The 20,701-nt window shown below is 60.6% G+C and overlaps 1 protein-coding gene across 1 annotated transcript in view; it reads right to left on the bottom strand.

Annotated features, from left to right (window-relative positions):
• The window catches only part of ADAMTS13 (ADAM metallopeptidase with thrombospondin type 1 motif 13), a 30,752-nt gene that overhangs the window by 5,257 nt on the left and 4,794 nt on the right, over positions 1 to 20,701 (bottom strand). The window contains exons 4-24 of the mRNA XM_082842229.1: positions 19,166 to 19,249; positions 18,770 to 18,894; positions 18,502 to 18,648; positions 17,011 to 17,151; positions 16,253 to 16,415; positions 15,371 to 15,475; positions 14,231 to 14,382; positions 14,057 to 14,120; positions 11,538 to 11,664; positions 10,888 to 11,036; positions 10,416 to 10,536; positions 9,857 to 9,937; positions 8,706 to 8,887; positions 6,343 to 6,478; positions 6,132 to 6,261; positions 5,570 to 5,752; positions 4,510 to 4,690; positions 3,757 to 3,877; positions 2,718 to 2,847; positions 2,423 to 2,602; positions 1,406 to 1,588 (exon numbers count right to left, since the gene is read on the bottom strand). Of these exons, the coding sequence (XP_082698355.1) occupies positions 1,406 to 1,588; positions 2,423 to 2,602; positions 2,718 to 2,847; positions 3,757 to 3,877; positions 4,510 to 4,690; positions 5,570 to 5,752; positions 6,132 to 6,261; positions 6,343 to 6,478; positions 8,706 to 8,887; positions 9,857 to 9,937; positions 10,416 to 10,536; positions 10,888 to 11,036; positions 11,538 to 11,664; positions 14,057 to 14,120; positions 14,231 to 14,382; positions 15,371 to 15,475; positions 16,253 to 16,415; positions 17,011 to 17,151; positions 18,502 to 18,648; positions 18,770 to 18,894; positions 19,166 to 19,249 (2,885 nt within the window). The remainder of the gene's footprint in view (positions 1 to 1,405; positions 1,589 to 2,422; positions 2,603 to 2,717; positions 2,848 to 3,756; positions 3,878 to 4,509; positions 4,691 to 5,569; positions 5,753 to 6,131; positions 6,262 to 6,342; positions 6,479 to 8,705; positions 8,888 to 9,856; positions 9,938 to 10,415; positions 10,537 to 10,887; positions 11,037 to 11,537; positions 11,665 to 14,056; positions 14,121 to 14,230; positions 14,383 to 15,370; positions 15,476 to 16,252; positions 16,416 to 17,010; positions 17,152 to 18,501; positions 18,649 to 18,769; positions 18,895 to 19,165; positions 19,250 to 20,701) is intronic.

The following is a 20,701-nucleotide window of genomic DNA, read 5'->3' as shown; positions in this document are numbered from 1 at the left end:
ACATCTGGGGCCCATGTATGGGTCTTTCTCGTGGGGGCCATCTGCACAGTGTAGGACGTTTAGCAGTACCCCTGGCCTCCACCCACTAGATGCCAGCGGCAGCACTCCCCACCCCCAGTTGTGACAATTAGAATGTCACAGGGGGGACTTCCCTGGCAGTCCAGTGGTTAAGACCGCACACTTCCAGTGTAGGGGATACAGGTTCGAGCCCTGGCTGGGGAACTAAGATCTCACATGCTGTGGGGCGCAGCCAGAAAAAAACCAAGTCCCAGGAAGGACTCCCCGCCTCTCTGTTACGGCACCCTGAGCGGAGCCTGGGAAGGGATATCCAGAGCAGACACATTCAGGCAGCGGGAAAGGAGGTGCAAACGCCCTGAATCAGAAGCACTGCCTGGAATGTTCCGGAACATCAAGGAGGCCAGGGTGGCCACAGTGACGTCCCGGGGTAACCAGAGCTCCTGTGCGTGTGAAACTCCCATTAAAAAAAAATCCCAGACCTTTTCCAATATGATGTGGGAAAATAAACGGGGTGCACATTTAAGCACAGGCAGGGAAATCAAGCGACACGGGTGTGGGTGGTAAGTGGGTCACAAAGCTACAGCAATGGAAACAGTTTGACTTGGGGGTGGGAGTAGGTGGGGGAAGTAAAACAGCAGAGCCTGGTGGAGCCTCGACACAGACCCCCCCACACGAGAATTTAAGATGCGATAAAGGCGGCGCCTGGGGGGACGCAGCAAATGCTGTTGCTAGTCAGTGATTTGGAAAAGTAGAGTTTGCTCCCCGACTTCGTGACTGACCCCAGGTAAATCACAGATGAGTTAAAGGTTTTCAGGTAAATAAAGTCTTATCTGTAGTGGTGTATTTCTTTAAAACCAAGGAGACATATGAAGGAAACACGGAGATATGCTAGCATCTGTTAAATCTGGTGGTGGGACAGGGGTGACTGTTACATTCTTTTCGGGATGTTTCTGTAGGATACAGAAGAGCACGGCATTATTTAAAATGCAAAATTACAAAGAAGAAACCACGGGAGAACTGTGAACAAGGCAGGTGAATATCTGCCCTTCCCTCTCAGGCTCCAGCCTGTCCCCGGACCCTACTGGTGTGAGCTGTCTGTCCCCGGGGCTTTGGCGGTGCTCTGCCCCAGCTGGACCACCCTCAGGCTCCACTCAGATGCCGCCTCTTCCACTGGGAAGCGCCCCTGCCCTCCCCACCCCGTCACCCCCATTAGAACCAACAGCACTGCCTGGGTTTGCTGGAGTGTCTCCTCTGACACCGAGTGCAGCCTGCCGGGTGGTCCTGTTTCCTGTGCCACCGAGCTGCCCTTTAACCCCCACGGGCCTGGCCCGGCGTCGGCACAGGCCAGGAGTTCAGGCTGCCCACTGCACACCCTGGGGCTGCTGACCTGGGCGGGCAGGGCTCTGGGCTGCAGGCCTCCTGCTGCTCCGGGCGAGGCAGCCCCTGGCACTGGGTGTCCGGCAGGATCTCCTCGGCCTTGTCCTCCCCGTGGGCCCGGGCACAGTACAGGATCCTCTGCGCGACTCCTCCCCCACAGGTCACGCTGCAGGCCGCCAGCTGGTACCGCCACCTGGGGCAAACCAGAGTCGGGGGGACCCCGAGGAGTGGGGGGCTTCCCCTCACCTCCCCAGACTGGAAAGGGCCCGAAAAGGTTCTCTCTCCGGGGGTCACTTTTACGTCTCCACTGAGAGGCTCAGCACAGTGGACAGAGAATGTTCAGAAGCCCCCATTTTACAGAAGGGGAAGCTGAGGTTGCAGCTGGAGAAAGCCTGCACGCAGCCATGAAGACCCAACGCAGCCAAAAATAAATAAATTTATTTTTTTTAAAAAAAGAAGGGGAAGCTGAGGGTGGACGTGTCCAAAAAGCAGTGGGGGGAGGGGCAGGGCACCCAAGGGGCCCTGCCGAGATGTCTGTCTCCAGTGGGAGTCCTAGCTCCATCGTCACCCGAACCCCGCCCCTGCCGGCACTCCCAACCTTCCTTCCCACTGTGTTTGCCACGTCGCAACCACACCATCCAGCGTGAACTGTACGTCTTCCCCATCAATCTTATTTCTCATCTGTCTCTCCCTTGCCCCCAGCGTCTACTCCAGGAGGGCAGGGATGCCTGTCTGTCTTGTTCACTGCTGTGTCCCCTTGTGCCAGAACAGCACTTGGACATACTTAGTAGGTGCTCAGTAAAGAGCAAGTGATGAAAAAATGACCCATCAACCACCTGCGCCCTCAGCGTCCCAGATCCCGTGCGATGCACGTCACGCACTTTAAAAGCCCCACAGTCTTCCGGGCACCAATACAATCTGCTCCTGCAGGTGAGGACGCCAAGGGTCACGAGCTTAACGGGAGGTGATGATGCCACCTCCAAGAATGCCCGCCTAGGACCACCTGTCTCCTTGGGAAGGGGCCCACCTGGCAGGGCAGGGCTCCGGGCTGCAGTCCTCAAGGGACCTGGGCCGGGGCATCGGCCAGCACTTGGAATGAGGCAGGGAGACAAAGCGGCCTTGGTCCATCCTCACACAGCGGACAGCCAGTGGCACCTGCCCCCCTCCACAGGTCACGGGGCACGGTGCCAAGGCTCGGGTCTCCCACCTGTAGGAAGGAAAGGCCAGTGCTCCGTAGGTAGCCACAGCCAGGGTAAGACTCCTTCCTCCCTGGGGGACCCAGACTGCTGCCCCTCTGCATGGTCTCCCTCCCCCGGACTCACCAAGCCGGGCACGGGGCAGCCTGGCAGACCTCCTGCCGGCTCCCAGGCTTGCTTGCCAGGTCACACAGCTCTTCCCGGATGGGTGTCCTGAGGGCAGAGTCCATGCACACGAAACGCAGCTCCATCAGGCCTGCTGGGAGGAAGGAGGGACCCCGCGCCCCAAGAGGGGGGCTCAGCATGGACCATGGGTGCCCCACTCTCTGAAGAGCTCTAGCAGACGAGGCCCACGTGGAGCTGAGTCTCGGCTCTGCCACTTAGCAGCTGTGTGACCTTGGACAAGTGACTTAACCTCTCTGAGCCTCAGGTTTTTCATCTAATGGTGCCTGACTTGGAGGACTATTTATAAAGATTTTTCAAGGGGAGCTATACAGTGCCTGGTGCATAGTGGGTGCTCAAAAGTGGTAACTGCTCTTATAACTTGGGGGCATTATAACCGTTGCTATATGAAAATCTCTTACTGTGTTTATCACCAAGATGTTATTAGGACCGTGTCCTTGCATCTCTCTGCAAAAGTATCCTCAAAAGAAATCTCTGGCCTCAATTCTAAACATGCTGGAGTTTACCTGAGCAAGTGATTAGGGGTTTAGTTTGCTTATTTATTTATTTATTTACTTATTTACTTATGCCGCACAGCTTGTGGGATTTTAGTTCCCTGACCAGGGATTGAATCCGGGCCATGGCAGTGAAAGTGCTGAGTCCTAACCCCTGGACCGCCAGGGAGTTCCCAGGGTCTTAGTTGAAAACACTGTGTATCTGAAAATTAATTTTGTTTCTCTGGGTTGGCCTCCAGGAAGCTCAGAGCTAAGTTTGGGGCCCATCTTAGACCTTAAGAATACGCTCTTGGGTGCCAATACGGCCAGGTTTTATCATCATTTCCTACCTTCCAGCCAGTCAGTGAGCACATTCGTGTGGCTGTCCGTACTTGGCCCCAATCTCCTTGCTTATAATGTCATGTTCTTGTGTAAATGGATTTTTTTGTAAGCCACCTCAAATGCTTTTTTTAGAATTAGCTGACCCTCAGGGGCGTTGGGGTCCTCACCTTGACCACAGGAGACGGAGCACGGCCCCGCCAAGGGAGTCCACACGTGTGTGGCATGAGCCTCTGGCCTGGCACTGCCCGCTGGGGATGCAGCATCCTCCCCTGGAGACTGGGCATCTGACTGCCCAGGGCAAGCAGCAAGGTGGCGGGTCTGGGCTTCCCGTCTCCACACCTCTGGGCACCTGGCCCTCCACTCCCACCTACCCCACTCTCTTCAGGAGAGAACAGAAGTGGTTACCAGCACCCCAAAGGCCTCGCCTCCCCGCTGCTCCTTGCCCGGGAAGCCTGCTTCCTGGCCTCCAGGGGATGCCCTCACCACACGCCCCACCTTGGCCTCTGCGTCAGCATCAGTAGTCAGCGTGGGGCACAACCGCGCTGGGGCTCTGGAGCCAGAGTTGCAGGCACGCTTGGCCCTGCCGTCCCCACCAGCCGGGGGCGGGGCACGGGGACAGGATCGGCCGGCACCCTTGTCCGAAAGTAACACCACCCAGCCTGAGCCCGTGGACGCAGGCAGGAGCGTGGCAGCGTCTCTCTGCGCAGCAGACAACTGACAGCATTCCATCAGGGTCTGCATTGCTCAGCCTGCTTGCCAGCGGGAAGGGGCCTGCCCAGCAGCTCTGAGATCTGTCTCTAGGGTTGTCCTCTGCCCAGGGCCTCCCGAGGACAGCAGCCCTACACAGGGCAGTCTTCTAGCACCGGCAGGAGGCCAGTGGTAACCAGTGCTCTCCATTCTCCAGTGCCCAGGATACTCACATGGCCCCAGCCCGGAGGACATGCCACCTCGATACAGGGCTCAAGGGCAGGCGGCTTCTCATCTGCATAGCAGGGCCCAGCGGTTGCTGGCGCCCCCATGCCATCTGCCCCCTGCACACACGTCGTGTTCTGCACGGCCGGATCTGTTCCACAGGCCGACGAGCACGCATCCGGCACCTCCCTGAGGACGGCACAAGACAGCCATTAGGCCCTGCCTCTGCTCCTGGGGCAGAGAGGCAGTGAACCTGCTCCCCCATACCCAAGAGCCCAAAGGGGGATCCCCGCCGAAAGGCAGAAGCCAGGGGCCTTTCCCTGAAGCCTGGATGAACGGCTGCTGGCCCTCCACTCGGCACCCAGGGTGCAATGACACCGGCCCTGACCCTCCCGCCTTCCAGAGGCAAAGGTGGGCCTCCAACCAGACAACCTAGCAGGTGCTGGGAAACAGGTGCCAGATGCAGTCGATCACCAGTTCGGGGACAGCAAATGCGTCTCCCGTGGCAGCCCTGAGAGGTGGCGGCTGCTTGGAGTGTTGTGTTGAGAAGGATTCTGAGGCACGATTGGCCCCCAGGAGGAAAGAGTGGTGACTGCTACATCTGCCACGGATGCGGGGCGTGTGGGGGAAGACGCCCAGAGCCACGTGTGGACCACCAGTGACCGAGGCCACCTCCCTCCCCACTGGACAAAACTGGGGCCCAGAGAGGGAGGGGACTTGCCCGGGCCACCCAGGCAGTTAGCGGCAAATCAGAATGATACGCCTCTATCAGCTGGGACACCGTGGAAATGACAATAGCAGTGACAAAGTGACATGTATTGCTTTACATCCATCGTTTTGCTTGATCCTCGCAGCCCTCCACGAGCAGAGACTTGGAAGTTCAGAGGCGGAAATGGCCAGTCCAGGGCCTCCGGGATAGGAGGTGATTCCAAGGTCGGCCCTCACCCAGGGTGGTGGGACTTGGCCAGAGGCCTCAGGAAAAGGGGACACTCAGAAGGGGCAGGGCTCAGCTCAGGGATAAGCCCTGCCAGGGAGACTCTGCCTGGACCTGCCTGGATCCGTGCTCACCTCCGGGGGCAGGGCTGGGGATTGCAGGTCTCCACGGCCGCTGGCTGCTGGGCCAGCGCTCTGCACCGGGAGTGGGGCACCGTCCTCAGGAGGCCGCCCTGGGCCTCCACGCAGCGCACCACCCGCTCCCGCAGGCCCCCTCCGCAGGAGGCACTGCATGGGCCGAAGTCTCCGGCCGCCCAGCTGAGGAGAGGAACAGAGCATCGGGCCCCTGGCCGGGTCCCCAGGCTGGCTCAGGGGCGGGGGCGGGAGGCTGGCAGGTCTGTCTAGGCGAGTCACTTCCCGGGCCTGGCCTGGGCCCACTGTCCCTTCAGGTACCCGGACACCGCGCAGGTACAGGCAGCCCAGCCCTCCACCTCTCCAGGTGTCCCCAGGCTGCACCGGAGCCTGGGGACCACTGTCTAAAAGTGCCTGTGGGCGGCTGCCCCAGCCCTGCCCCCAACAGGGACGGCTCTGTCCCTCGCCCTGCGCTCCTGCCCGGGGATGGGCCCCTCCCTCAGCCTCCCAGGCGGGGCGGTCACCCCCCTGGAGCGGTGAGCGCCTGAGTCCCAGGCACACTCACGACGGGGGACAGGGTATGGAGGTACATGACTCGGACCACGCCGCCGGCTGCCGGCTCCCTGCGCACCGGGCAGCCTCCACCCACTCGTTCGCTGCCTGGTCCCGACAGCTGTGGGTCACCCAGCGCAGCCCTGCGGGGGGAAAGGGGGGCTAGACCACCTCCGTGCGGGGAGCAAACCAGGCTTCCAGGCGAGCCCTGCCCCGGGCCTCACCTGCCCCACAGCTCACCGAGCAGGCCCCCCGCACGGGAGCCCACGCCCAGGCCGGCCGACGCTTGGGCTGGAAGTAGGTGAAGGTGATGTCTGGGCGGGCGAGGCTGCCGTACTCCTCACCGTAGCGCCTGTAAACCTGCACGAGACACACGGAGAGCCGGGGCCTGTCCAGTGGGCTGTCTGAGGGCCACTGTCACGGCCACCTCCTCCGGGAAGCCTTCGATATTTCATTCCTCCATCCCTATACCCTTTCCCTCGGCAAGCCATCACCGACACTGACCCCACGCCACGCTTCGAGGACGGCCCGGTGACCAGGACGCTGCCCCAGGCTCACAGTGGGGTGGGGGAGGGTGGGCTGGTGGTAGGTGCGGGGATAGAGGTTCGCACAGGGGATTATGGGAGCACGAAGAAGGCGCTGAGGTTGACCAGGGTGCGGGGAGGCGTGGAGGCGGGTGAAGGGGTGTTCCAGCAGAGGGGAGCCCAGCCCCGGCCTGGGGTGAGACCAGCACAGCTCGGGCTTCTGCAGCAGGAGATGAGACCCAGGGGTGGGCAGGAAGGGGCTGGATCAGGGGCCCTGTAGCTGTCTGGCAGCTTGGGCTCGAGCCTGAGGACACAGAGAGTTAAGGAAGAGTGTCCAGCAGGGAGCCTGGGTCTGTCCGTACTTCAGGAGGGTCACTGGGTCCTGTGAGGGGCCAGTCTGGTGGGCAGAGGCCAGGAGGATGCCCCCAAGGTTCCAGCATCTACTCCCACAACACCTCATCTGGCCACCCGTCACAGTCCTCTGCTAAAATGCGGGTTCTTGGCACACACACACCCCCCAGCAGGTCCTGGTTGAGTGCCTCTGAGAGGGGCCCCGGAATCTGTATTTTTTATCCTCACCGCAAAGGATGACAACAGAGCTGCTTGACACCCAGCCCTTGGAACAACTTTCCCAGGGGCGGGGAGGTGGGTGAACTGGGCCACGTGGGGAGGTGGGGAAGTGGTTAACTGTTCACTGGTGGGGCTCGCTCTGGCCTGGCCTGGACTTCTGGGGGAGCCCCTGCTGCCTCCCCAGCCGTGGGAGCAGAGGGTGGGGCTGCTAGACCAAAGTGAGGGGCTGTCGAGACTTGGACTCCCCCACAAAGGCTGTCAAGGGCTATTTCAACGTCCACTACTTCCCGTCCACCCTCCAGCACCTTCCTCAGCAAAGCACACGAGGCGCCGCTTGCAGACGAGGTTACAGCGTGCGGGACACATCCAAGCACAGCCGGGGCTCCCAAAGAAACAGCGAGAACCCACATGCACCCAGAGCTGCCCCTGGGCCAGGGCCTGCCGCCCACGCTGCCCGCCCACGACCCCAGGAGGCGGGACTGCCATCTGGCCCCCACTCTGCAGATGAAGATCTGGGGAACCCAGCATCCCCGCCAGAGGAGAGCGAAGCGCGGGAGGGGGATATTCAGGCTCCAGTTCCGGCCCTCACAGTGCCCGCCCCTTTGTCCCGGAACTTCTGGGTGTCTCATTCCCGCTGTTAGGACGGGGCCTTGGGCACTTGGAGAGGCGAGTCCGCACGCACTTATGCAGCCTGGCCACCTTCCGTGTGCACGTGTGGGGCACCAGACAGTCTGCCAGGTGCTTGCTGTGCGTCGTTTTGAAGGAAAAACAAACGCATCTTCACGTCACGTAGGTCGGCTTAGTCTCATTTTGCAGACGGGGAAACTGAGGCTCAGAAAATTAAGTCTTTTGTCCAAGTTTCTGCAGAGCCAGGATCTGAACTCTGGGCTGAGTCCCTAGCCTGGGCTCTTGACCCCTGGGTCACCCTGCTTCCAGCTCTCGGGCTGCCTCTGCTCCTCTTGCATTAGATGCCCCCACGGTGGGTCTCTAATCTGGGCACTGGCCCAACCAGCCTCCCCCACGGTCTCGTACCCCCCACCCTCCTTCGTCCGGGTCTGACGTAGCCCGACCCCAACTCCGCCCTACACAGACCCCCAGCAGCTCCCCAGGCCCCCAGGAGGAAGCCTGAGCTCCTCACACGGCCAGCAAGGCCCCTCCAGGTCTGCCTGGCCCTCCAGCCTCCTCGTCTGGAGGGTCCCCTTCCTCCCTCCCTCCTAAGCACCCCTCCTGGGCACGCACTGCTCGTTCAAGACACTCCCCTCCCTGCTCGGCCTGCAGCATCAGCTCATCTCAGACCTCGGCAGCACAGCCCCTGTCCCGGGAAGCCCCCGACCCCTGCACAGGGCTCTCCCTCTGACCCACTCTCAGCACTCCAGAACTCCCGTGGGCTCTGAGCACGGGGACCCCAGGCCCCCCGGCGGCCGCCGAGAGAATGAAGAGGTGTGCGTCTGAGCTGACGGACCAGCGGACGCCAGGGGGAGGCCCCCGGTCACCTGGATCTCCATGTCGTCCTGGGTGGGGCCCTGGATGCGGATCTCCTCCAGGCGGGGCAGCCGGTCCTCAGTCAGGGTCACTTTGTACTGGATGCGGCTGTCCTCCAGGAGGGAGGGGTAGGTGGTGCTGGGAGAGATGCTCGCATTTCCGGCCATGACGTAGCGCCCACGGATCCTCACTGCTGTTGGGGGAGGGGCCGTCAGCACCACAGAGAACCCCCACCTCCCACCATGGGAGCCAGCACCGCCCCCCTCACAGACAGGTCCTGTTTAAGGAAAGGTGACAACTGGGCCAACGGGGCATGACTTCCTCGGCCGCACCTGCCACTGCCGCCCCAGGATCCCCAGCCTTCCCGGGGAGCAGGTCCTCCTGGTATCCCACGCTCTGAACAGGGTGTCTGACCACGGGAGGCTCCCCACGCGGTGACTCTGTGCCTCTTCCTGGAACCTGGTGAGTGCCGTGGACCTGCTCCCTCACCAAGTGCACTCACACCCCACTCTACGGGGGCTCAAGGACCCCAGGGCGAGCACCCCACCCCAGATTCCAAGGTCAGGCCAGGGCGCCCCTGGAAATAAAGCCCCACAGTGGCGTTAGGTAAAGAGGTCAGCCTTGCCCAGAGACAGGTCTGACCTGCGCCCTGTGTCTGACCTGACCCGGAGCGTCTTTGTTTAGGGTAGGAGCTGGCCACACCAGAAAGGCCAAACACATGACTTAGGGTGGCGGCCTTGAGTCACCAAGCCTCTGCCAACCTGAAGACTGAGACCGTCCAGGGGGTGATCAATCCATCCCCCAGTCATGTCTACATAACGGAGCCCCATAGCACCTGGACCCTGAGCTCAGGAGAGCTCCCAGAGTAGGCGGTACACCGTGTGCGGTCACTTTTGAGCTGGACACGGCGCCCTCCCTGACGCTGCCCTGGCATCTCTTCCTTCGGCTGCTTTTATTTTGTATCCTTCCCCTGTAATAAGCCGTAACGGTGAGCGTAACAGCTCTCAGAGTTCTGGGAGTCCTCCCAGCGAATCATCCAACGGACGGCAGCTTGGGGAGCACCCGAACTTGCAGGTGGCATCAGAAGTGAGGGCACGTTGGGGCTGTGCCCTCGACCTTCACGGTCTGGTTAACTCCTGTGGGCGTCCTCTGGCCAACTCACCCAGGTGCGTGAAGAGAGGCCTGTGGTTGATGATGTATACGCTGGTCAGGTCGGGGGTAACGGTCAGGAATGTGACATACTCTAGGAGGAAGCGGGGTGGGGGGGAGGGGTGGTCTCAGGTCACTTAGGTCACAGTCAAAGGGAGCAGATTTCAGCGCCAGAGGGAGGTGGGACTCAACTCCTCGACTGGCTTTGCAAAAGACCTGACCTGTTCTATAAATGGATCAAAGTCAAGGATTTTCCAAGCATAAGGTCCCTCCTCCTAAGAGTCCTTGAGCAGGAGAGGAGAGGACAGCCCACCACAGATTTCCCAACGTCTGTATTTTTTCTGCACCACAGGTACACGGAGCAACCGTTACTGATGTGCCGCAGCCCCAGCAGTGGCCTCATCACCAAAACCTGAGCCTCATCGGGAGGCTGGCAGAGGCCGCTAAGAGGGCCCAGGGCTGAGCCAGAGCGCGGGCCCCACCACCTAGGCAGCCGGCACCCAGGCTCTGGGCTGTGGGGTTTCTTGGAGGCTGGGGGGAAACCGGCCCTTCACCCCCAGGGAGGCCCCTACCTCTGGCTCTCCCGGCCGTGAAAGAGCCGTTCTGAGGACGGCACGTGCTGTTGTCCCCGCCACACACCTGGCACACATCTCGCACCTGCCCGGAGGCCATCCTGCCGTCACAGCCAAACGTCTGAGCAAAGGAGAGTGGCAGGTGAGACCCGGGTGATGTCATGGGACGGTGCTGGCCCACTGACACCCACAGCTCTGAGGTTCACACAACCAAATGAGGCATTTCTGCAGCTTCTGACATCTGTGCAGGAGGCAAGCTGAAATGACTTGTCCAAGGTCACAGCAAGGCTCTTGACCCCAAGCTCGGCCCTGTATCCCAGCATCACCCAGTGCAGACTCTACTGCAGCTTCACGGGGGCAGCACCCCCCAGACCTGACCCCTCGAAGGCCCCTTAGCATCTTGGTTTCTGATGCGAGAGGCCTCGGGGCCACAGTGGATGGAAGGGCACCTCCGCTGCCCGAGCACGCCTACCTTGCAGCTGCCCGACACGCACAGGCTCAGGGTCCCATCCTCCTGAGGGCTGCTTGGCACACACCGTGTCCCATCCAGGAAACTGTCCCCACGCCTCACAATGAAGCTCTCGCCAATGGCCCGGCACAGATATCTACACAGAGCGTCCCCTGGGAAAGCAGAAGGACAAGAAACCCGGATGGGAGGGGGGCAGGGAGCAGGGAGGGCAGTGACCCTGTGAAACACGATCCAGGTGGGCCCCCACCAACCCCCGAGCGCCATCCCGCTTCACTCTTTGCATTTGGGGCCAGGTTTCTATTTCCCATCTGTCCTGCCTCCTGAGGCAGTAATCACATCGCGATGTAATAAATGTTACTGAATTACGAGCCAGGGAGCACGCTCGGGGCTTCCCCTGTGTCATCGCACTGACTCCTGCCAGCAATGCTGGCAGCAAGCTACACCTCTTACCTCCATTTTGCAGATGGGGAAACCGAGACTCAGAGATGAGAAGTCGTGGCCTGACCTGCTAGCCAGGGTGGGAGGCGTGACATGTCTGATGCAGGGCCGAAGCCTGCTCTCAACAGCATCAGAGTGACGGTGGGTCTCCCCCAACGGCTCTCCCTGCCCCGGGGTCTCAGGCCTGGCTCGCCCCGGCACCCCCCGGGACCCACCTCGACTGTACTGCTCGGCCGTGCCCCAGCGGTAGAAGGAGGTGCTGCCCGGGGAGAGGCGCAGGGGCTCCCCGTTGGTCTGCGCGCACTGCTCCGACATGAACTCCAGCTGGGTCTTCTCGCAGGCCTGGTGGAAGGAGGCAGAGGACGGGCACGGGAGGGGCCGGGGCAGGGGGCCCGGGGCAGGGGGCTCAGGCAGGGAACCCTCGCCCCGGGAGACAGCAAGGCCCCCGGCAGTGTGAGGGCCAAGACGTGGGTTGGAGCCCAGCTCCTGGCTGCACCTCAGTTCCCTTCTCTGTAAAGTGGGGATGTCGAGCCTTCCTCCGCTGATGGGGGCCTACCACCCAGCAACGCAGAGGAAAGCCGGGCAAACAGCACTGCGGGGGGAGGCCCCAACTTCAGAAAACGGGGCTGAGTATGTGTAGTCGCTATGTCTGCACCTCCAGAGGCAGGTAATTGGAAAAGTCACAGGAGTCAAGAGCAAAGGGCTTCCACACAAGAACCTCCGCGGGCGGGCGTCCTGGCCTTTTTTGCACTGGAGTCAGAGGAAAAGAATCCGAGTGGCCCTGCCGAGCAGGTGCGGGGACCACGGCTGCCCTCCTTGCAGGCCTGGCCCTCCCCCCCGCACCAGGCAAGGACTCCTTTCTCCAGACTCCTCGGAGTCTGCCTGGAGAAGGCGGGGGCGGGGGGGAGGGAGGGAGGGTCTCAACACGTGCAGATCTTGAGTCAAGGCCAGAGGAATCACTCCACGCCTTCACACCCACTCTGATGGCCGTGTGGGAAACACAGGTAAGTGCTGGAGAGGGTGTGGAGAAATTGGACCCCTCGCACTTTGCTGGTGGGGAGGCCAAATGGTTCAGCTGCTGTGGGAAGTGGCTCAGAGGTTCCTCAAGGACTTAAACGTAGAATTCCCATGGGATCTGGCAATTCCAGATTGTACACCCAAAAGAGTGAAAAGCTGGTGCTCAAAAAATCCACGGGGCTTCCCTGGGGGCGCAGTGGTTGAGGGTCTGCCTGCCAATGCAGGGGACACAGGTTCGTGCCCCGGTCCGGGAAGATCCCACATGCCGCGGAGCGGCTGGGCCCATGAGCCATGGCTGCTGAGCCTGCGCTTCCGGAGCCTGTGCTCCACAACGGGAGAGGCCACAGCAGTGAGAGGCCCACGTACCGCAAAAAAAAAAAAAAAAAGTCTACGTACACACATATTCATTAGCGGGACTATTCCCAACAACCAAAGACGGAAACAGCCCCAATGTACGGACAAATGGACAATGGATGAACAGATGAGCGAAATGTGGTCCATCCATCCAGTGGAATACTATTCAGCCATAAAAAGGAGTGAAGTTCTGAATGGGAGGGAGGTCCTAGAGGCAGGGGATATATGTATACGTATAGTTGATTCACTGTGTTGTACGGCAGAAACTAACACAACATTGTAAAGCAACCATAACCCAACAAAAAAATAAGAAAATATAAGAAGAAAAGAATAGGGACTTCCCTGGTGGTGCAGTGGTTGAGAGTCTGCCTGCCAATGCAGGGGACACGGGTTCGAGACCTGGTCCGGGAAGATCCCATATGCCGCGGAGCAACTAAGCCCGTGAGCCACGAGTACTGAGTCTGTGCTCTAGAGCCCACGAGCCACAACTACTGAAGCCCGCGCACCTAGAGCCCGTGCTCTGCAACAAGAGAAGCCACCACAATGAGAAGCCCGCGCACCACAGCGAAGAGTAGCCCCTGCTCACCACAACTAGAGAAAGCCCGCGCATAGCAACAAAGACCCAACGCAACCAAAAATAAATAAATAAATTTATAAAAAATAAATAAAAAAGAAGAATAAACCGTAAAAAAAAAAAAGAAAGAAAAAGGAGTGAAGTTACGGTACATGGCTGAACCTTGAAAACACCACGGTGAGTGAGAGAAGCCAGCCGCAAAAAGTCACATATCGTATGATTCCACTTATATGAAATGTCCAGCGTAGGTAAATCCAGAGAGGTAGAAAGTAGGCTGGTGGTTGGCGGGGGCTGGGAGAGGCGGCACGGGAGCGGCTGCTTGATGGGCACAGGGTTCTACTCTGGGGTGACGGAAATGGTCTGGAACTCGATGGAGGTGGTGGTTGCATGATATTGTGAATGTACTACGTGCTACTGAACTACACAGTTTCAGATGGTTGATTTTACGCTAGGTGAAATTCACCTGCACTTATAACTAAAAGAATCGCCCGTGCTCTCGCGGTAGTGGACTTGGCTGCTGGAGAGAAGGGTTGTTCTCAGCGCAGAAACGGGCAGCCCTGCAGGGCAGTGGCATCCAGGGAGGGAGGGGGACTCTTCAGGGCGGCTGCTTTCGGGGGTGGGACCCTCCTGGTGAAGGCACAGTGGTCCCAGGGCAGGTATTAATAGCATCACCTTCACTCTCAAAACGCCGTATGTGGACCACAAATGACAGCCGCCCTGGCCCTTGGGCTCCTCCGGACCCAGTGCTGCCAACAGCACCCCCTCACCCTGCCCAGGAAGCAGGCCTACCTGGCTGTTGCACATCTCGGCCTGGAGGTCAGCACCTACGCACGCACGCCCCCCAAACGCAGGTCTGAAAATGCCCACGAGACACGGGTGAGAGGAGGGTGACCCCCAGCCCCCCGCCAGGGAATGCAGAGCAGCCACCCCCCTGACCCGCAGACAGAGCCCTCCACGCGGCACCTGGGGTTGTTGCACTGCCGTCTCCTGGTGACCACACCTCCTCCGCAGGAGCGGGAGCAAGGACTGGCCGGACCCCAGCTAGACCAGTGCCCGTGCACCGCCCCCACGGGGGCCAGCTCCGCCAGGGAGCGGCAGTGCCCCTTGGAGCACCACTGCAAGAGAAGGACAGAACCACGTTCTACACCCAGGGCATCCCACACCCACAGGTGCCCACACCCAGGGCATCCCACACCCACAGGACCCCACACCCAGGGCATCCCACACCCACAGGTGCCCACACCCAGGGCATCCCACACCCACAGGACCGCACACCCAGGGCATCCCACACCCACAGGACCGCACACCCAGGGCACCCCACACCCACAGGACCCCACACCCAGGGCATCCCACACCCACAGGTGCCCACACCCAGAGCATCCCACACCCACAGGACCCCACACCCAGGGCATCCCACACCCAGGGCATCCCACACCCACAGGTACACCCCCCACAAACACACGCACACACACGCACTGGACCCCCATCCGGCTCTGGAGCCAGGGCTAAATAGAAGAGGGCAGAGCCCCTCCCGCAGGACAGGGACTGGAGGAAGGGCTGGCCATGCAGGGCAGAAGGGAGGGCAGGGGCACTGGGCCGGGAGCAGGACGTCAGGTGGCCGCTGCAGGCCGGCAGGGGGCGGGGGGGGTGGTCACGCAGTCACGGGAAAACTTTGCCTCCTCTGGGTGGCGGGTGACAACCCAATCCCTGTCTCCAGGCCACCACACCGGGCCTAGGGTGGCCGTCCCTCAAGCGCCCGCTCTCTCTGGAACAGCGAGGAGGTTGACGGGGCAGGCCAGATGCCCCGCCCGCCCCGGCAGAGTCAGGTGCAAGCCTTCGCCGTTAGCTGTTATGAACCGCCTGCAGAGGGCAAGGCGAGCGCTGCGTGCACGCGGGCATCCTGCTGCCCACCTGTCCTGACGGGGACCCAGAACAGCTCCAGGGCCCTAAGCCCCTGCTTCCTGAGGTCCTCCTGTCTCCCACCCCAGGGTGAGGGCTGCAGGTTCAGGTCTGCGTGAGCGTGCACACACACAGACACACACACACACACACACACACACACACACACACGTGCTCACACGCTCCTCCAGTCCCCGCTCTGACCTTCCCCGCGCCACACTCTGTCCCATCCAGGACAGGAATAAGGAGGCGGCTACAGCTGCTTTGGTCCAGGGGGTCTGTGTGGCAGGAGAGAGCCTGGCACATGTCCTAAGAGGGGAGACAGATGGCCAGCCGAGGGGTCACCAGGGCCTGGGGGTCAGTGTCCAGCCATCATTGCCCCTCCCAGACCACAGCACACGGTGACACAGCCAGCTCCCCGGGCAGTGGTGGGTGGAGAGGACAGCTGTGGAGGACTCCTCCACCAGGAACAGGGGCAGGGCCCAGGGCCCACAAAAATGTTTTCATCTCTTTTAAAACCAGGAGGAAAAAGATGATCTTTTAGATCAGAAAGAATATGCTAATATATAACATTAACACTGTATTTATAACAACACACGTAAAATTCTATATTTCATGAAAACACTAAGATATAATTCCTAATGTTTTACGAGGGGGAAGGGGCTCACCAAGGCGAAAGTGCCTGCAAGTCCTGTGCGGTCCTGGGAAGGGGGTCTGCCTGGCCCCCTTCAGCTCCCCTCCCACTGCCAGCTCCCACCCCGGCTGTAGGGTTCAGCTCAGAGGTCACTTCCTCTGGGAAGCCCTCCAGCTCCCATTGGGTGGGAAGCCCTCGGTAGCTGCCTAGGTAGGATCAAGGTCCACGGGCTCGGGGGCCCTATCGGGACCAGCTCTACCTAATTTGTGGGGCCTCGTCAAGAGGAAAATGTGGGCACCCTTGTTCAAAAATTGAGAATTTCGAGCGGCACCGGACAGTCTGGGCCAGTGGGGTCTCACAGCGCACAGGGGGCAGGAGCGGGCAGAGGGAGGCCCAGATGCGGAGGGGCGGGGGGAGGGGGAGCGGTGCGCATCACCCACTGCTGGACTCACTAGCTGCTCCCTGCGGAAGGTGCAGGCGACCGCCGTCGGGCCGAAGGCGACGCGGCACTGCTCGTCGGCGCCGTAGTACAGGCCGGGGTGCGCCTCGGAAGGGCGCCCCGCGGGCTGGGACTGCGGCCCCGGCGAGTCCCACACGCAGCGCGCCCGTCCTGCGCTGCGACAAGGCCGCGGCTCAGGCCCGGGGCGGACAGCAGGTGGGCACGGGATGGAGTAGGCGCGGGAAGCGGGGGCGTTTAAAGCGGCGGGTTCGGGTGGGCGAGGATGGGCGTTCTCAGCCCGTGTGCCCCACCAAGAGCTGACCCTGGGCTAGGACAAGGCTCGAGCCTAGGGGAGGAGAGGGGATGGAGGGGCAGATGCAGGGGGCGGGGGAGGGTGGAGAAGTGGGTCTGCGAAGGGATGGAAGTGGACAGGGGAGAACCGAGCGGTGGGCACAGGGGCGGGAGGCGATGGAAAGGAGGGAGGTGGCGCGCGGGCGGGATGGGCTGGGCCAGAGGGATGGGCTGGCGGGGGCGGGGCGGGGGCAGAGATGGAGGGGTGGACGCCGGGAGGAGGTGAGGGCGGGAGGGGTGCGCAGAGACGGGATGCAGGAGTGCCTCCTGAGATGTGCTGGGAGCCCGTGGAGAGGTGGGCGCGGGGACGCCACGGAAGTGGGCACAGGGTTGAGGGCAGATGGAGGGGTGGGTCCGGGCACGGGAAGGAGGGGCGCTCGGGGAGGGGCGGTACCGGGGGGGGGGGGGGAATGCCGCTACCTGAGCAGGCTCAGCAGCTGCCGGCGGCTGCAGGGGGACCACGCCGGGCCCCCGCGGGCGGGCGCGGCGCCGTCGGAAGCCATCACGTGGCCGCTGGGCCCGCAGCCGCTGCCCGGCGCGCCGTCGTGCTCCAGGCCGAAGCTGCGGAGGCGGCGGCGCTGAGGCCGGCGGTGGCCAGGGTCCCCCCACCCTCGCAGGGGTCGCCCGGGCCCCGCCACCAGCTAACCCGGCGGTGGGCCGCGTCGCGCAGGCGCCCAGCCTCAGTTTCCCGCCCGAGGGAGCGCTGGGCCGGCCCGGTGGCCCCCGCCTCTTTTGGCTAATACACATCAAAAGGCTTGAAAAATGTGCAGGCCAGACTCATCCACGGTGTTCTGAGCGTGGGAGGCCACGGCTCGAGGGCCTTTGGGGCTCTACTGCGGACAGCTTTCTTGACCTGGGGGCGGCTCGGTGTGTAAAAAGCACCAACTGAATGTGTACTGGTGACGTGAAAAGGTCGGACCTCTGGCCAAAGTTTCTGCTCCCAGTGGAAGGCAATGGTTTCCAATTCCTCTTTTTCCTCCAAACAAGATAGATGGAGGAATTGTGATGGGTGGTGGGCCAGATGGGTGAGAGGTCAGACGGAGGTGCAGAGCTGAGAGCGAAGGTGCGCAGCCGTGGGCTGCTGTGGGGATAGGAGCCCCAGCCTAGCCCGTGGAGGTGGGTGTGGGAACCCTCAGCACTCTCGGGGGGGGGGGGGGCGAAAGTCCTGCGGGTGGGAGCAGGGCTGGTGGGCAAGGAAGTTAGACACCCACTTTTCACTTCAGGAGTCTCTGTACTCTGAATTTTTACAGCAAGCAGGTATATACTTTCATAATTAAAAGGCTAAATATCAAAAAGGAAAGAAACCCTCCACTCCGGGTGAATAACACATGGCACAGATTTGCCCGCAGCATGCGTAGCAGTCGCATCAGGAAGAGTCTGGAAACAACCTAAATATCTAACAAGAGGGGATGAATTAAGCAAATTCTGGTGCGTGCAAAAAAAACCAATATATGTTTTAAGAGAATGTTTGGGAGAAATGTTTGGGATATATTGTTACATAAAAAAGCAGTTAACCAATATACAGCATACTCCCAAATTTACAAATAAAATATTATGTGTGTGTGTGTAAAGAAAAGATGGACGTTTTCTCTAAGTGGTGGGATTTGGGATAATTTTTGCAGCCGGCTTTTTCTTTACCTGAATTTCCTACAAAAATTACTTTTTAGCTCCTAAGTTTGTTTTCCTTGTATTTTGAAAAAAAAAATTTTTTTCTTTTAATCCTTCGGTAATGAAGAAATATCAGATTTCCCAGCCCTTGCCCCCGCCCACCCTCCCTAGTCCGTTGGGGTCAAGAGTACAGGCTCCTCCAGCTGGCTCTTCTAGGGACCACTGCCAGCCATGACCTCCCCTCCTGGGGGCCCAGGTCACGTCCTTGTCCGGAGCTTGGGGACAGGGGTTGGGGCCTCTTACCTGTGCCCAATCTCGTGGGCGATGGTGACCCCCAGATCGAAGCCGGTATCCTCAATGATAAGGCAGCTCCAGGAGGGGGAGCAGACGCCACCCAGCTGGGTGACCCCCCGAACCTGCCGGTTCCCATCAGGCAATTCCAGGTCAAACCTCAGGAGGAGAGAACAGCTAGCTGGACAGTGCTAAGGTGCCCGCCCACCACCGGGCTACCTTTGCAGAGAGTGGGAGCAGCTCCCCGGCAGGCTGGCACGCCAGTGGGGAGCTCGGCTACCTGGTGATGTAGAGGACCAGGTCAGCATGGGCGGGATCCGTGTCATCCTCAGGGTTGACCGTCCTGCTCCACTCACAGACGCTCAGCAGGGATGCGGTGATGTTGGCTGTGATATTCGGAGCATCCTGAGGGACCGGGAACAGAGCGCACATTCAGGGCATCCACCCCAAGCAGGGCGCGGGCCACCGCTGCCACCTCAGTCCTCATAACAACCCTATTACTGTCCCATGTTACAGATGATGAGACTGACGCTCAGCAGTGCTGCGTGCCAGGGCAGAGCCGGAATTCAGGTCCAGGCCCGGCTGGCGGGAAGCCCTGCCACCACCCCCACGGCTCTGTGCGCATCTGCAGGCGGAAACCGGTTTCCCAGTGACGGGGGTCCAGCTCAGCGCCTACCTCGGGCTGCGTCAGGATGACCGTCTTCACCAGGTGCACTCGGAACTGAGCTCCCAGGGATGGGTCCCTAAGCAGCTCTGACCCCTGTGGAAGGGCGGGCGGGAGAGGTGATACGTGTGCGTGGGCGCTGCTGACTTCCAGGGGCCCGGGGCGGGGGTGGGGGTGGGGTTGCCTGGAGAGGATGCTTCATCAGCAGGGAGGGCACCCGAAATGCTAGTTCTTGGGCCTGGGAGCCAGCCATAGAGACAGTCAGAAGGAAGGTTAGCCGACACAGAGAAACCCCGAAACAACGGGATGCGAGTAACTGCCATTAGTCTAGAACGTTCCTTTCAAACACTGCTTCTCTCGGACTGGATTTACCTTGTCCTTTCTCATCTGTCCACCTGCCTGAAACACCTCTCTCACCTCTGCTCGCTTAAACTGCTCATCTCCACGGGGCAGCCCCACCGTGAGCCCCTTCCCGGGCACCCGAATGAGAAGGCTCCGCCCACCAGGCTCCCAGCTCTCCCAGTACATCTGCCGAGACGCTGATTGTGGTCGACTTGCACTGCTCGCACCAGCTTGTCCTCTAAATGAGACGTGGCGCCCGAGAGGACGTGGTACCACCGGCCTCAGCTGACCTGAGTCTGAACCAGGCTCCGCCCCTTCCTACCTGTACGCTCGGGATCCCGTCTACTAAGCTCAGGACCCCAGTTTCCTCACCTGTAAAATGGAGAGAAAGCCTCCCATGGTTGTTGGCAGACTTAGGAACAGTGCGGCTGGCATGAGGTGGGTGCCCAGTCATGCCACTGGCCATTACCACGACTGACACCATCTGGGCAGGAGCCAGGCTGCAGTCTACCACCCGACCATCCTTGGCCCTCATAAAACATGTTGAATGACCACAGGGAGTGTGATTCGATTACCAAATTTCAGCATATTCGAGGTGGGGGGGACCCCCAAAACTTGAAAACAGTAGCCTTCAAGTGACCTAGAGGGAATATTTTCCACCTCTGGAGTCGGTAGGTGGAAACTCAAGCAGGCTTGTCCTGGACTTGAGCCAGCTTTTCCAGGGGTCCAGCTGCATGGGTGTGGCCTCTGGGACCCAGACTCCCTCCAGGGAGTGAGGCCCAAGAACACATGGGAAAGGAGAGGTGTCAGAGGGCCTGGGGCTCTGAGATTGGGGGACCTTTTCCTTCTGTCCGGAATAGCTGGGCATACCTGAGGCCGGGGACAAGATGGTACTAAGGACCCCACGTTCTAGGATGGCTGCCTGCCCTCCGGGGCCAACTTACCAGCGGGGGCAATGCCGGCCCTGCCGCTGCCGGCGGTGATATTAATCTCCTGACGTTATGGAAACCTACCTGGCCGCCTTAGAACACGTCTATGTGTGTTTCACATGTGAATGCGCTCGTGGCCGGGCACAGCCCGTCAGGCTGAATGTGTCATCAGGTGCTGCAGTCACCTGCTTCTGTGCTGCCTCTTTTTCTCTGAGGTAATGGTTAGTGGGAGCTGTGCTTCCTGCCCCACCATTACCCCTAGAAGCCAAGGAAGGGG

Source organism: Leucopleurus acutus (genome assembly GCF_964270905.1).
Source record: "Leucopleurus acutus genome assembly, chromosome: 7".
NCBI classification, from domain to species: Eukaryota; Metazoa; Chordata; class Mammalia; order Artiodactyla; family Delphinidae; genus Leucopleurus; species Leucopleurus acutus.
Note: the sequence above shows the minus strand (reverse complement) of the source record. Positions and strands in the feature narration are given on the sequence as shown.